General features: G+C 42.0%; 1 protein-coding gene across 8 annotated transcripts in view; it reads right to left on the bottom strand.

The window, feature by feature from the left end:
* Positions 1 to 218: 218 nt before the first annotated feature.
* The window catches only part of Cep152 (centrosomal protein 152), a 58,182-nt gene continuing 42,462 nt past the window's right edge, over positions 219 to 15,938 (bottom strand). For 6 of the 8 annotated variants that reach the window (XM_076929676.1, XM_076929674.1, XM_034496932.2 and 3 more), the window contains 7 exons: positions 14,289 to 14,430; positions 9,669 to 9,833; positions 7,310 to 7,406; positions 6,570 to 6,673; positions 4,036 to 4,192; positions 3,491 to 3,603; positions 219 to 1,531 (listed from right to left, as the gene is read on the bottom strand). In XM_076929676.1, the coding sequence (XP_076785791.1) occupies positions 552 to 1,531; positions 3,491 to 3,603; positions 4,036 to 4,192; positions 6,570 to 6,673; positions 7,310 to 7,406; positions 9,669 to 9,833; positions 14,289 to 14,430 (1,758 nt within the window). In that variant the 3' untranslated portion in view covers positions 219 to 551. The remainder of the gene's footprint in view (positions 1,532 to 3,490; positions 3,604 to 4,035; positions 4,193 to 6,569; positions 6,674 to 7,309; positions 7,407 to 9,668; positions 9,834 to 14,288; positions 14,431 to 15,938) is intronic. The other 2 variants (XM_076929675.1, XM_076929678.1) reach the window with 2 other exon arrangements.

A 15,938-nucleotide genomic window follows, 5' to 3' on the forward strand; every position in this document is an offset into this window, starting at 1 on the left:
GACATTTCCAAACAACTCATCAATCAAAACAACTCACAAGGAAAATTAGTGAAAAGTAATATGCAACATATTGATATTTATGACTTGAGCTTAAACACTGCATCGGGTTGGTCAAACACACAAGTAATCAAAGTCTGTATTTGTTTTTTGAGTCAATTTCAAACATGATGTCAGCATACCATTTCTAGATTATAAACTACAGAACAAGTCATGAAAAATCTTCAGATTATGCACAATTTTATTAAGTATTTCAACACTGCAAAATAGGTCAGCGTATAAATATAAAAGCAGAGGGCTGAGCAACTGAATGAAGCAGCACCCAGCAGCAGGCCACACGGCAGCAGGCCACACGGCACATCATTCAGGCCTCCAACAGTAAGGCAGCGTTAGTGCCTCAAGTAACTTCATGAGAATACTTTACTCAGGTACAAAGATATCAAATACATGAAAACTGGCAGGCAGACCTCATAATGGTTTGTTAGCATGAAGTATTCCCATCTAGTTTCATGTCTAAATAGTAATTAATGACTATTCTGAAATAGGGCACATAATTACTCTAGATTGACAAGTGGGCTGTCAAAGCCACTATCTTGCTGGCTAGCCATTGGAGCAGTTAACTTTATCAAAGGCTTCTGACACGATGAAGATGGTCCTGTGTTGCTGAGTTTCCTGAAATCTGTCTTTAACACATCAGTGCTCTGTGGAGATGAGTGTCTCAGAGTTGCACCCATCTTCCCTTGCTGGGAGCGCAGGGTTTCCCTGGGCAGATCTAGGGGGTAACTACTCCGACAAACCACATTACTTTTCTGGGCATCTGGAAGACAACTGGTTGCTGAGATCTGTTTCCACTGAACAGAGTCCCCCAGCATCTCCTGAGTCCTTTGTGACCTATCACCAAGAAACAGCACGGCAGGACTGCCACAGGGTAAAGTACTGTCAGATGGCCGGGCTGGAGAGCTGCTAGGCCCCGCTCCATCCTTCACTGGAGTGTCCTGAGAACGCACACCCTGACTCTTCTCAGATGCAACATTCTCGGTTTCTGTTAGAGAACCACACATAAATGGCTTTAACTTTGGCATTTCACTGGGACCTCTCAGGGTTGTGTGCATTGACTCTGAGATGAATCTAGGAGAAGGTTTCTTTTTGGCTGAATAAAGCAACGACTCGGAGCCAGCTCCATGTGCATCTCTCTTCTTGTGCAAATCAAAGCCTCCTTCACCCTGGCATGGAACAAACTCAGGAGCAACATCCTTTGCCAAGATGTCTGAGGGCCGGCAACTCCCATGCCCACACTGACTATCTGAAGGCAAAGCTGTGGACGTCATGGGTTTCACTTCTCTGTGCTTCGAATCCTCTAACCGCCTCTGTGAACTAGGCGCAGTCTTCCTCCTAGGCAACTCACACACACTCCTGGGGATGGTGTTTCCACTGTTTGGTTTGCTTTCAACGTAATGTGGAATACTGTGATTCACATCACTCCTTTCTGGTCTTTCAACGCCCATCAGCATCTCTGTAGCCAAGGGAAGTGCTACTATGTGCAAAGGAACATAAAGTTAGGAGCACAAGAATTAAGGGAAAATTAATGCTCTAAAAAGAACAATATATTTATAATTTTGTGCATTATCAAAGGAAATGTATCAGTGCTAGACAGGTAAAAATATTCTTTTACTCATATCCATACATATGGTGGATTTTGTGATTGAAATGTTAGTTTACATCATCATCCTGACACAAGCTAGAGTCACTGGAGAGGAGAGAGCCTTATTCTCAGCTGCTCCATCAACTTTCTTAGAGGGTCTACACTTCAAGAGCTGACTGCAATGCAACGTTGCTCCAAGTCTGATGTCAAGCATCAAGTTTCTGACAAAGAAAGTTTGGTAAAGCACCCCTCTGTGAAAGCCAGGACATTGAACCAGATTAGAGTAAAAACAGCCACAGCATGAAGTTTGAAGCCTTGTGTCTCAGAGTAGTGATCTCATAACCCTGAGTTGACAGACAGAGGCTGGTTCTACTGGAGATGTGATTTTCATGACCTTGACACCCCCCCCCCAAACAAGAAGCCTGCTCTCTTGTTACATGACATTACCCTTTTGTACCTAAAGTGCACGGAGCCAAAACTTACACAAGTAACACTTTGCGATACTACGAGAAATGGTTCAGGTGCTCCCTGAAGCATCCCTCCTTCCAGGAGAAGCTGAATTTCCACACAGACATGTTAAGTGTGTCCAATTAAGAACTTAGCAGTTTTCTTCTTGTATTTCAAGAAGAAATAACAGTGTTTCTTTTTCAGACTCTAAAGCTGTGTTATACAGTCCCACGAGAGGTCACACCATATTATCTGCCCCTTTAATGTACAGTCTCTGTGGTCCACTTCTGTATTTACGTTTATAATCAATAGTCCCATTTCATCTGCTTGTCATTCTCTACTACCTTGGGTTTTTTGAGTTCTTATAAAAACAGCAAGTCTCTCTATTTTGTAAAAAGCCTTACCCCAAAACATTTTCAGTGCTTGCTGATATTACAACCTACTTTTAGTATCTGTTTATGTGTGTCCTCTAGTTTTTCTCTTTTTTTGATTTTATTAGACTAAAATTTTTTCTTAAAAAGGTTTCCTCTAATAGTTTGGAAGTTATATATTCATTTCTATTTCTTTGTTGGTGTTCCCAAAGTTTACAAATTTCTAAGAACATTTACTATCTGAACATCTTCAGGTTCTGTTGTTTGGGTATTCTTTTGCCTTACATACATATTCTGTTAGCTTTCTTCTGTGCTTGTTTGGTCTTTCTTTCATGGTGATACTTTATGTTCTTTGAACATATAATGATTCTTGGGTAAACGTTTCTCTCTTAGATATCTTCAGGGCAGTGTCTGTCTGTGCTGCATGACTGCGGAGCTAGTCCAGGGGAACAGGTGTGTTGCAGGGAAGCAGAAAGACCTGAGAGCTGATACCCTGGACAGAGAGGCTAACAGCACATCTCCTGACCTCCAGGTATTCAGAACACTGCCCTGTTTACACTCAGCCCAACACTAGGGTTGGAAAAGGAAAAAGAGAAACAGGAGTGGGAAGGGAGGAGAGGAAACTGGAGAGGAGGGGATGGGATGAGAAGGAGGGGAGGGAATAAAAACTGCCTCCACCTCAGCACTGTTCTGCAACAACAGCTCATCACCCACAGGCACCCCACGAGCCACTGCTTCTGCTGGGACACGTGATCCTGCATGTGAACTAGGTTTGCTGTTGCTCTGACTTGTACTGTTAGGGGACAATTTGGAGCTGACATTTCCTATTTCTTCAAATGCTACCTTTTGTATTTCAGGGGTTTCCTACAGTTTCTGGTCAAAACCCAGTTACAATTTTGCCTTTTCTCATTATTTATAATCCTGCCTATCATTTCTTGGGATGGACATAACTATGTTGGTTGGTGAGGTCGCACAGTCTACTTTTTCATACAGAGACCTTCAGGCAGTCAAATAAAGAGGAGCGAGAACTCACCTGAGCGGCCTGCCTGGGCACACTCAACTCTGCAGTCTGACTCTTCAATCATTCCCAGCAACTCCGCCATTGTAGCGAGTTTGCTAGCAGCACTCATAATCTTTTTCTCAGCTCTGTGGGTAATTCCAGGATATAAAATTAAAGCAGTTTAAATGAAAAACACGAGACTCCTCAGCCCTGGGATTGTTTCCTAATAGCTCTGCCAATAATGAGGAAAACTCGGCCTAAGCTTCTCTTATGATCACATAAACAGTTCTGTGGTTAAGGAAATGACAGCACACCGTCCTGGTGCAGTCGGGACTCGCAGTATATACTGATCATATAAACGGTTAGTTCTGTGGATATGGAAATGACTGTCCTAGAGCAGTCGGGAGTCACAGTACACACTAATCACATAAACAGTTCTGTGGATATGGAAATGACAGCACACCGTCCTGGAGCAGTTGGGACTCATGGTGTACACTGATCATATAAATGGTTAGTACTGTGGATATGGAAATGACTGTCCTGGAGCAGTCGGGACTCACAGTGTACACTAAACTCACCCCTCTTCCTTTCCATCATCCTGCAAGATCTGCTGAAGGCAACTCAGATAATACTTGCGCATCTTCCGGGCAGTTTCCTGCCGTTCCCGCAACACTTCCGCCTTTACCATCTCTGCAGCTCTTTCCTTGCTCTCCTGAATGTATCGAAGCATGTCACCTGTAGGGGGTGAAGAAACCCCACCATTTTCCCTGTTTCTTCAAAGACAGGAGGGCAAATTTCAGACCAGTGTTCTGGCAGACAAGGTGAAGAAAGCAGAGTTTAAACATTGTATTTTTCATGCTCTTTAGAATGGAACACTTCACAATGGCAATTTTGTAGACTAAAAAGAAAAGCATTCTGTTAGTCCTCAGATAGTGACAGCTGAACATGGGAAGAAAAACAATGTATTTTGTCATATTCTAAAAGACTCAGGGAAGAGAATACAGTGAGCAGAAAGCAAGTGTTCTATTGTTCTTCATGATTCAGGTAAGAGAAAAGACATACCAGATGGAGAGCAGAAAGTCAACACTATTAAGGAAGACGACCTATTCTCTTCTCCTGTGCCTGAAAAGCTCTAGTCAATTCTGAGCCAATGCTCAATAGCACTTACAAGACAGTAATAAACTCACAGGAGGACGTATAAGATGTTCTGCAGAGTGGGAAGAATCATATTCCCTTTTGAAACTCACAAAAAATCATAGTCCGTACCTCTCTTTGTCAACATGGCTTTCATTTGTACTACCTCTGGTTAAAGCTAACTTAAAAACTAAATCTACACCAGGCGGTGGTGGCGCACACCTTTAATCCCAGCACTGAGGAGGCAGAGGCAGGCGGATTTCTGAGTTTGAGGCCAGCCTGGTCTACAGAGTGAGTTCCAGGACAGCCAGGGCTACACAGAGAAACCCTGTCTCGAAAAACAAACAAACAAAAACAACAACAACAAAACTAAATCTATGACTACACTCTGCATGTAGACTTTGCCACTCAGTTACATTAGGAATGCAGGCTCCCGTAGGAACTGCCTGTCAATGTCAGCAGGCATCTGAAAATTCTATGTTATATGTACAGATGCTAACTGGGGTCCACTTTTCCTTCCTTGAGATGGGAAAAATTAAAATGAAGTTGCCACATGACCTCCAGCTACCCTTCTAAAAGGCAACTAAGACATGACAAGCATATTATGTCAGGATAAAGACTGCTTAGTTTCCACTTCTTGCTGGACGCTTGTAAGAGTAGTTTGTTAGCAGGAGCAGGGGCCATCTCTGACTGTGGCCCGCCTTTGGGACCCTTTCCTCCTGGGCTGCCTTGTCTAGCCTCAGTAGGAGAAGACGTGCTTGGTTTTACTGCAACTTGATATGCCAAGGCTGGTTGATACTCACGGGAGGTCTCCCTCTTCCTGAGGAGAAACAGCAGATGGGGATGGAGGAGTGTGTGTGAAGAGGGAAGGATTAGAAGAGGTTGGGATGTAAAGTTAATTAATTAGTTATTAATTAACTAACAAAGAAAAAGAAAACAGGAAAGAATTGTTTGTTTTAACTGTGCCCTTTGCTGAAAAAAAGAACAACTACGATACAAATCTCACTGGCTTCTCACATCTACAAGCAACTCTGAGACCCAACAACTTAGAGTCTGAGACCTTTCCTGCCTTTTGTTAAAAATGAAAGCAATTTTAGGAGGAAGAGTGTGTTTCTCTACATAGGCCCTGCCCACTGTATGAGACACACACCCACGTCATGCACTGTTGCAGTTAGAACACAGGAGTCTTTACTCTGGTGACACCCTGGAGACGCTCTTACAAGGTGGACAGACCCGGCAAAGCCCTGGCAAATTCATAGCTGTTTGAAATAAGGAAAAACAATACTGGCTGGATTCATCTTCACAGTTCCGGAGTCTACAGTAGCAAGTACTGCTGATTTGACTCAGGTGACACCTCCTCCCTCCTTCCCCTGCTCCATCTCTCCCTCTGCACAGGATGCAGAGGCTCTGCCTCTCAGCACACCCCCGTCTTCATGTGGCATGTTCTCTACCACAAGTTCCTTGTGCTATAAAGACATTACATTTTAAGATAGTTTGGTTCTAATGTCTAAACAAAGACTAAAAAGTGATAGTGAACAATATAAAAGAAACTGCTCTTGGGAGCTAGAGACGGCTCAGTGGTTAAGCCACTGGCTGCTCTTGCAGGGGCGCAGGCTTTCATTCCCAAGACCCATACAGCGGCCCACAATCTTCTCTAACTCTACAGCCAGGGGATCTGACGCCATCTTCTGGTGTTCACAGGTACAGGCACACACACACACACACACACACACACACACACACAGATATAAAATAAAAATAAATGTTTAAAAAAAAAAAGACCCAAACGTATTTGTGTCAGTTGGGTAAACTAATCCATTACTGCATAATCTGAGGTGGCACTAACAATCTCTTCTAAGACTGAAGAAAAAGGCAGTTTGGAAAAGTCACTAAAATGGCAAACCCTGAGTTTCCACTTCACCGACAGTGCAAAAGGCCGAAGCCAGCAGGGATCTTGAGAATCTCTTTAGAGACTTACGTTTAATTTTTTTCACAGCTTTAATGTACTGCCCGCGGAGTTCTTCCAAGGCCTGCCCACGGCACAACAGCCAAGCATTCTCAGCGGCTCCTGCAGACAGTGACCTAGTAACACACCAGATTGTAGAGCCACGGGGGCTGTGAGTACAGAGTTTCACTTGGAATATATAATCCATAAGACCACCCAAGCTGTCCCAGGATTTCACACAAAGGAGCTGCCACTGTTCAGTTATTTCAAGTCAGAGGAAGGCCAGAGAGGAAGCTGTCAGGAGGGTGCTCGCTTAGCACCCATAAAGCCCTGGGCTCCATCCCCAGGAACCGAGTATGATAGCACAGACCTATAATCCCAACACTCATTGGATTGAGGCTGAAACAAGGAAATCTTGAGCTACATTTGAGGCTAGCCTTGGGAGAGATTAAGCCCTGTCTCCAAAACAACAACAAAGGAAATCAACATTATGATTGCCTAAGGAAATACAGAGCAACTGCGGAGCACACTGTAGGAGGTCCCTAGGAATGCAGGGAAATGCTTCTCTAGTTATGCTAGTGAAGGTGGCAATAATCCCCAAATCCCATTTGTTTTTAACACTGCACACATCATGTATATATAAATAGCCTAAGTGATGTACAACAGAATAAATAATATCAGTGTTTACTGTGGCTATATTTTATGTGAAATAACACAGCCATTCAGGGTGACATTTCTCCTACTAGTAAGGCTTGCATGACCTGTGTATTTACCGTGGCGGTGTTCTGCAAAGGGCCCTCAGTGCCTCCAGTTTATTCTTCATGTCATGGTTCTCCTCTATCAATTCTTCAACCACCCTGCTGTTCTCCGCTGTAACAGAAAGTCGGTGTTAGTCTGCTGGGCTTCCTACAGTTCCTACGCAGGTGCTTCAAAGGAGGCTGCCTCCTTCCCGGCTCTCATCCTCGGTCAGCCTGGCTCTGAACCTTCCCTTTATACAGTTTTCTGAGCATCTAAAACCTGTTTCATCTTCATCTCCACTGTACACATCCTGAGCCTCATGTCTAGCTGTCTGGTGTGTACACGCCGAGCTTCCCAGCAAAATGGAAGCTCTACAGAACGGGTCTGCTTTGTTTGTTTGTTTTTTTGCAGTGCAGTGGCTAAAACTCCGCATTGCACAGGGTATGCAAGAGCTCTACCACTGAACTACATTCCCCACTGGGTTTTCTAATTCTGTATTTGCTTGGCTCCTAGCTTAGAGTTTATGTTCATATAAACCATTCTTGAACAAGAACCTCAATATAAAATAAAATAATTTAAAGTAGGTACCACTTTAAAAAAAAATAGTGTAAGGTGTTTGGGGAAGGCTGACAAGAGCCCAGGGGCTATGAAGTATGAAGCAGAAAGCATGTCCTGCAGATGCTTAACCTGAGGTTAAGCACTAGTTGGGTGGGCCTGAGCAAACTCCTCTTTCTAAGCCTGAGTTTGTCCCACATGTAAAATGCAGTGTTATGTACCCTACAGATTACACCACAGATAAAACTACAGGTGCATAAAAACCTCTTCGAGTCCCAGCAATATGAATGCTCAGTAACGGTGAGCAAAGCCACCCACCAGCAGACTCTAAGAACTAAGTAAGACACAAGCAGTGGGCTTGGAAGCCATTCATACCTGCTCTATTACTTTTTAGTAAATGCTATAAAAAAGAAACTTAAAACAAGCAAGCAGACCTGCAGATTTCACAAAACAGATGTATAGACAAATTGATTTATAGATTTATATGCAGCTACAGCTATCAAATGCCTTACTTAAGTTTTGGCTCTGGCCCTTCCCTCAGCCTGTGGTTTTTCCAAGAAACACCACTTTCCCTGGAGGTTTTGAATTATTCAAAACTCCCAGTGCAAAAGGACTACTTTACAGCAGGCGTGATGATGCGTGGCTTCCGCCTCAGAGCTCAGGGGCTGAAGCAGGCAGATCTCTGTAAAGTCAAGGCCAACTTAGCCTAGAAATCCAGTTCCAGGCTAGCCAGGGCTATATAATGAGATTTTGTTTATAAATAAATAAAATAACTACTTTGTGATCACAGTGTATAGTGCTAAGATTAGTGTGTATGAATTACAGTTACTGAGCAGGGGTCTAACAAAGTGTTACAACCCAATTCATTTTCAACTGCCTTATGAAGGCTAGCCCACAGTAGGAAAAGAAAGCAGAAAGGGGAGAGGCGAATGCCAACAGCCAGGTAAGCCTAGAAGTGAATGGGAAATGAAGTGAGTGCTTGCTTGTCTCTCCTACCCTCCCCACCCTACCCCCCCCACAACTGTTTAAGATCCTGATATTCAGGTTTTGGGTTTTTAATTATTATTTATTCAAACATTTACTGTGTAGTATATTGTGGGTACTCTGACTCTGAAGACAAATAAGATGAGGCATGTCTCATACCCTCAGGAATCAGTAGGAATAGTCTCCAGCAAGTAGAATACAGGAAGGCAACAGAGAGAATGGAGAAAGCCAAGCAGAAATACAGGACCACACAGTTGTGTCCGCTTCTCTTAGTTGGGAAAAATCAAAGAGGATTTTGCAGGAACAGCACTTTGTGAGTTAATCCTAAAGCAGAAAAGTTAGATCAAGAAGTCATAGGCGGGGTCAAGTCCACACGACAGTGATGGCCCGGAGGCAAAGAAGACAACTGGGAACATTTCAAACATACAGTCAAGAGACCAGGTGAAGGCTAGTGGTGAAGCGGAAGATGGAGGAGCATGTAAAGCCAACAGCTCAGACAGCATCGGGCCACGGGAGAGACAGCCCTGACAACATGCTCAAGAAGACCGGATAGACACTGGCGAGACCCACATGCTTTATTTATGCTAGTTCCGCCTCCCAGAGTAAAGTGTGACCTGACAAACGCTTCCAATTTCCAGTGCAAGAGCACGGTCTGACACATACTTAGGCCTTCGATGTCTGATCAATCAAGAAAGGAATGTTAAGCTTTTTAATTAAATTAGTAAATACAGATCAAAACTGGATTATATTGACCCCAAAAGAGAACTGCTGCCCATGTCAACAAAACATTCCATCTGAACTTTTCAGCCAGGATCCGCCAGCCTCCTGCGGTGGCAGTGAGCCTGCCGCGCTAACCTCCGAGTCTCTCCACTGCAGCCTTGTGCATCCTTTCTAAATGCTGAAGGTGCTTATGGCACTTCTCCAGTTTCCTTTTCAGATCTTGACACTCCTGCTTTTCCTTTTCAAGTTCTTGAAAGCAGTGTCCACAGCACAAATCTTTAATTTCAAAGATCTTTTTATCTGTAAAAAAAAAAAATTAAGTGATGCAAGACCTGTTTATAAAACTGTTTGGATTAAGGGCAAGCAAGAAAAAAGGAACCCAGGTGGCAGAACACATGACCAAAGGCCACAGCATAATTGAAAGAGCAAGGTGCTCAAGAAAGAGGCGGGGCCTAGCTCCAGTCCCCCTATTTGCTGGATGGTTACTTAGCCTCCATAGGCTTAATGTTTTGATACATAAAACTTGATAATAGCATCCAGATTAAAGCTACTATAAGTCTAATGCTCAGATCTTAATATTGAATACTATTCTTCAATAAAGAAAGAACTAGAATTTTTCAAAAAATGGCTAACCTCAAAAATAGAAAATGATATATATATAAAATAAAACAGAAACATCTTCCCAAGCCAGAAAGTAAGAAAAAAAAAACTAAAAATTATGAGCACAGAACAAGGACACATATAATAATCTGAAGGGTCTCCCTAGATGAGTCTGGGCAACTTGAGCAGTGATTAAATACACTAATGAACTGTACGGAATTGAACAATAAAAATCTGTGAATCATACAAATAATGACACAGATAGATAGATAGATAGATAGATAGATAGATAGATAGACAGATAAGTAATTGGATGGATGGTCCAGTAAGCAAAGATTTTTGTTTTTTATTATAAAAACATGAGAATGCCAACTGGTAAATATAGAGACACGTTTGGAGCTGGAAGAATTATTATTCTGCAACAAGTAAAGAGAATGAGGCAAGAATCAGCAGTGAGCACCACACCTATGAGAAAGCTTTACTGAGAGACTGTTAGCCTGGTCCTCAACGTGCTCCCTACAGACTGCTTCCTGGCTGCAGATGGAGGGAGGGTGGCAACTACATAAGGAATAAACTGCACACAATATTTTCGTGACAAGGTGATCAAAATTAACCTCAACAATGAAAGAAAAATGGACGCTATGTGCTTCCAGGTGTGACAAGACAGCACTAGTGCAGTCCTCCACCCAAGAAGACACAATCTGAGAACAGAAGATAAACTCCAAGTGAATTCTGTTTAAAAAAAGAATGAAGGGGAATAAGAGAGAGAGAATTAGTCCTTGACATCTCCAAGTGATGAAAGACAAAGGGAGGCCATGGGAAAGCTCTGCAGCAAAGGATGCAAAGGCAAGATCCTAACGGGCGCGAGCTAAGCGTGTGCGATGTCCAGGGAGTGCTACACTAGGCAGCCTGCGGTCATAGACGCGGGGATGAGACAGCAGGTCTACACCTTAGTGTTAAATATACTGTCTAAGACTATAAAAGGGAAAATCTCTATTCTTAGAAAATACAGACTGAGGCATACAGGCATAAAACATCACAATTATGTAATATACCACACCACAACACCCTTAGATCTAGAATGAATGGCATTTTATACATACATACATACATACATACATACATACATACACATATATACATGTATATATATGTGTATATATATATGTGTGTGTATATATATATATGAACAAACAAAAAAGTCAACAGCTACAGCTAGCTAAATGAGTGTTCTGTGAAATTATTTTTATTCTTGTAACAACCTTTTGTAAGTTTGAAATTATCTCCAAATTTGAAAATTTATTTAAAATGTTTGAGAGCCATAAACAAAATCCTTGGGTATCTGGCATACAGTAAGAACACAATAAATAACAATATTGCTTGCTCCCAGTAACACATAGAACTTATAAAGTTAAAATGATATACAAAAGTGTTAGAAAAGATAGGTAGCTACAACTGTAAATGCTAGAGGATAAAGCAGATGCAGGGTGAGCACATGGACCACTTAAGAGTCAGAGGTTCAGTGACGTCCCTTGTAGCCCTCCTGACTGCTCCGTTCTTTTCAATGATGCCATTTATGTTCATAAACCTGGTCAAAGAAGCATCACACTGGTGCAGCATGTGGAGTCCACACTTAAGATGCTGATGGTGAAACTAAACACCAGGCAAGTGAACAGGGATGTGTGAGCCAATACACAGGATTTGCCCTGGCAACTGTCAGTTCTTGCCCAGGTTATAACAAAAATGGCAATCATGCAACAGAAGGATGTGCGCAGGACAGGGACAAAGACAAGGAGTCAGTATACTGGAAAGGATGGAATCTTAAGAATTTGCCCACTTCTGGCTCAGAAACCTCAGTGACTAGGCAACAGTCTGCTATTCCCAGGTAAACTCTTGACTAACACGGGCTTCGGCACAGTATAAGTTACTTATGGGCTGGAGAGATGTCTCAGGTTTAGCACACTGGCTGCTCTTCCAGAGGACATGGGTTCAATTCCCAGCACCCATATAGGGGCTCACAACTGTCTGTTAACTCCAATTCCAGGAGCTCTGATGCCCTCTTCTGGCTTCTGTGGTACACAGATGTAAAAGCAGGCAAAATACTCACACATGTAAACTTAAAATTTTTAAAACTTAAAAGATATTACTTGAAAAAGTTAAAATTTTACTCATCAAATGCTTACACATTACCATGTACTTCATTATATGTTAGAGCAGCACCACTCCTGTCCTAAAATCTGCACAACTAAAACAAAGGTCAAAATCTATCAGAAAGATTTCCATGATAAAACACTGGCAGAATTGCCCAGTAGTAGACGTGCTGCTGCACACACCTGACGACCTGAGTCTCATCCTCAGACACCAGAGAAGGAGACCAGACAACAAAGGTGTCCTTTGACCTCCATGCTCACTACAGTACATGTGTCCCTACCCTACCACTGCATGTATACATGCACACATATACACAGCAAACATAAATATAAAAGGAGAAACAACCAGGGAAATGGGATAAATGGGGGGAGGAGGGGACAATAAAGAAGGGAGAATGGATAACTAACAATAAAATACTAAAGACATTTGAAATAACCATAAGGAGTCATATGGTATACTTACCTAATATTATATACATGCATGTACACACACACACACACACACACACACACGAACCACATACACACACACTATAAATGAAGTTATGATACATGGGGAGATGATGAACTCCCATGAGTCATAGATCTAACAAAAGCCCAGTACCAGGCATGAGAAACCTTCTTTTGAGTTTTAGTTGTCAAGTTAGTCCAAGAGACTCCCAAACAATACAGGCTACTTACACTGCCCTTGGCTGCCTCCCTGAAGTTGAAGGTAAGTCCCTATTGCTGAATACAACACACATTTTGAGGGATTTGAGCTAAATCCAAACTGCAAGTCTCCTCCCTGAAACCTAGCTTTCTCAGTTCCAGATGTTGATATACTAGCTTTCTCAGTTCCAGATGTTGATATACAAGCTGTCAAGGGAGGAAAGCAGTCAAACGTCCTGCCCAGCTGTCATGCCTACAAACCACAACACTGAGCAACATGGCAAGATAGTCCTAAAAGTGCAACCGTGCTAAGTGCAAGAGCTTTGTAACTGGACCTGAGGCCCACTCAGCAGGAGGGAACCACAACTGACTATAAACCTAGCCAACCACTGTGGCTGGTGAGGTCATGTATCTTAGAGAGAATCTACTACTGCCACTTTCCTAAACCAGTATCATTACTAAGTGGTAAATATCCATCATTACACCCATAGATAAATGAAGCTCTCACCTCTCCTCAAAGAATATCCTTTGGCAGAAGCCACAAGTGGTCAAAATGCAGAGAACAGCTGTTTGTTTGGCACTCATTTCTAAATGATACATCTACAACACAACACCTACACCCATGGCTCAGGGAACATCACAGAAAGGGGGAGCTGGGGGTTGGGAAGTCTGCTTAAGATGTTGTTTTCTAGATATGACAGGAAAGCTACACTAATGAAATCTCCACAAGGCCTGAACATTACAATACTAGGTGACAGGACAAAGTAGATAAGGTATATCTCACAGGGTCCCACCCCTAACCAAGAACTGTAGGCAACTAAGGAATACAAAAGAGAGGGAGGGAAGGAGATTGGGGTGGGGGGAGAGAGAGAAAATGAGAATGAATAAATTAGTCTTTTCCAGGAATGAATGCTTTGACTATTTAATACCAAATGGTCTGCCCTGAAATCAAATACACATAAGTAACACTAAATAGACTCAACAGGTTACATTTATCTATTTATTCTCACATACACACACACACACACACACACACACACACACACGGACAGAAGAGAATGAAGAGAGGTGAGGGAGAAGCTAAATGATGTAATTGTATTTTAATTAAATAAAGGGAAACAACTGAAGTAGGTTTCAGTGATTTGAATGCATATTCTCCACTACTATAGCAAGTCTCCTATGTGAAACCCTTGTTCCTCAACAGCTCAGACTAACTGTCTGATTGGTCTATGCAATGCTTACTCTTCACTTTGTAAGACTCATTCTTGAATGGAAGGAAGCACATCAGGATGGAAGAGAGTCTGAGTGAGCCTTGCCCCTACATACAAACTGCAATCCAGACAGGAAAAATCAGTACCAGTTTCCACTTCCGATTCCAACAAGGCTGAGGACTGAGCACAGGGTCCAGAGGTAGAGACAGGAAGAGGCACTGGGACCCCAGAGTCTCCTTGGCCAGTGTTCCAGCTGACAGCATCTGCAGAGGTCTTGATCACATTTCTCTGAAATAAATTGTCTTCATACTTAATGCCTGGGGAAAATATCTACAAATATTTGTTTAATATCCTAACATTAAAGAATAAAGAAATATATTTCCAATACTAAAAATACAAAAAGAAAGCACTGCCTGTCAACAACGTTGCTTGAACGTCAGCAGTAACTCTCTTAGGATGGTATATGAATAGCATCCAATGTGACAATTGTCAGTCTCCCTGTCTGGCTATACCACAAGACAGGAGATAGTGAATGGTACCAGAATTATTCCTGAAAATCTAGCACACTTTCACTTTCACTAGCCACTATGATACAAATATTTACTTCCTAATATATTCATAATAACTACTTTAACACAGTCTTTTCCTAGGTAATTAAGACCACTTGAATGCCAAATTAAAGACAGCCGATGTTCACAGAAATGAACTATGACTATGACAGGAGCCCTTTCCTCACTGACACTGAGGGAATCTTCGTGCCCATCCCTCTCATGGACGTTAGACTATCTAAGTTGACTGGCTCTTAAAGCACTGTTTCCTGACTGGAGACAACAAAGGAACAGAGCATGTGGTGTCGCTGTCCAGCTCTCACTTGAATCTGGAGGGACAGAATGCACTGAAATTCTTTGCTTGAAATTCTTCCAGTATTTCCAATTTCTCCTATCCATTAAGAACTATTTTATTAGTATCATTTGATAAAATATTTTCTTAAAGATTTTCTTTCTCACTTCCTGCAGCCTTTCACACTTTTTTTTTTTTTTTTTTTTTTTTTTGGTCTATTTCAATTTCCATGAGCAATTCCAAATCCTATGTGTTTAATAAACTATAAATCAATCTTTTGTATTTATGGAAAGTATACTGCAAAAGTGGAATCAATGACTGACCCCCAGTGTCCTGAGCTGTGTTGGCTTCAAGAAGCAGGTCACGTGCTGCTTCTATGACAAACTGGAGATTAGGCGTTTCAAGTCATCATCCTCAGGAATGGAATTCGACCCACCCAGGGACAGCTGTGAACATCTAAACTCTTAGCTGATTGTCTCATGTCCACAGCACGAGCCAGATAGGTCACACAGATGAGCTCCCACTGTTTGTGCAATTAGAAGTCCTGAAAGACCTCCATCCTCCAGATGGATTTTGCATTGACGTCAAATGAGAATGCCTTGAAAATCTGCATTTTCACTATAGAAAAAGTCAAATTCCTGAGCAACTAAATACAAATGTAATAAACATCTATAATAAACATGTGCAGGTGAAAGGTGGTGTCACTTTTTTACTTGTAAAGACTTTTTTGAGTTCTTTTGAAAACACTGGCATGATTCCTTCATCATCTCTACTCCTAAAATCTGCTATTTTTCTGATTTTAATTCTCTTCCGCCAATATTCTCAATGAAGTATTAAGCAATGCTCTTGGGAAGTGATCTTGCCAGGCATTTTTATTGATGGCAATATGTAATAGTAACCCTGTTGTAAAATTAAGGATAAACATATAAACTAGGATGAGGGAGACTGACCAAATC

This window comes from Arvicanthis niloticus, chromosome 2 (assembly GCF_011762505.2).
Source record: "Arvicanthis niloticus isolate mArvNil1 chromosome 2, mArvNil1.pat.X, whole genome shotgun sequence".
Taxonomy (NCBI): Eukaryota; Metazoa; Chordata; class Mammalia; order Rodentia; family Muridae; genus Arvicanthis; species Arvicanthis niloticus.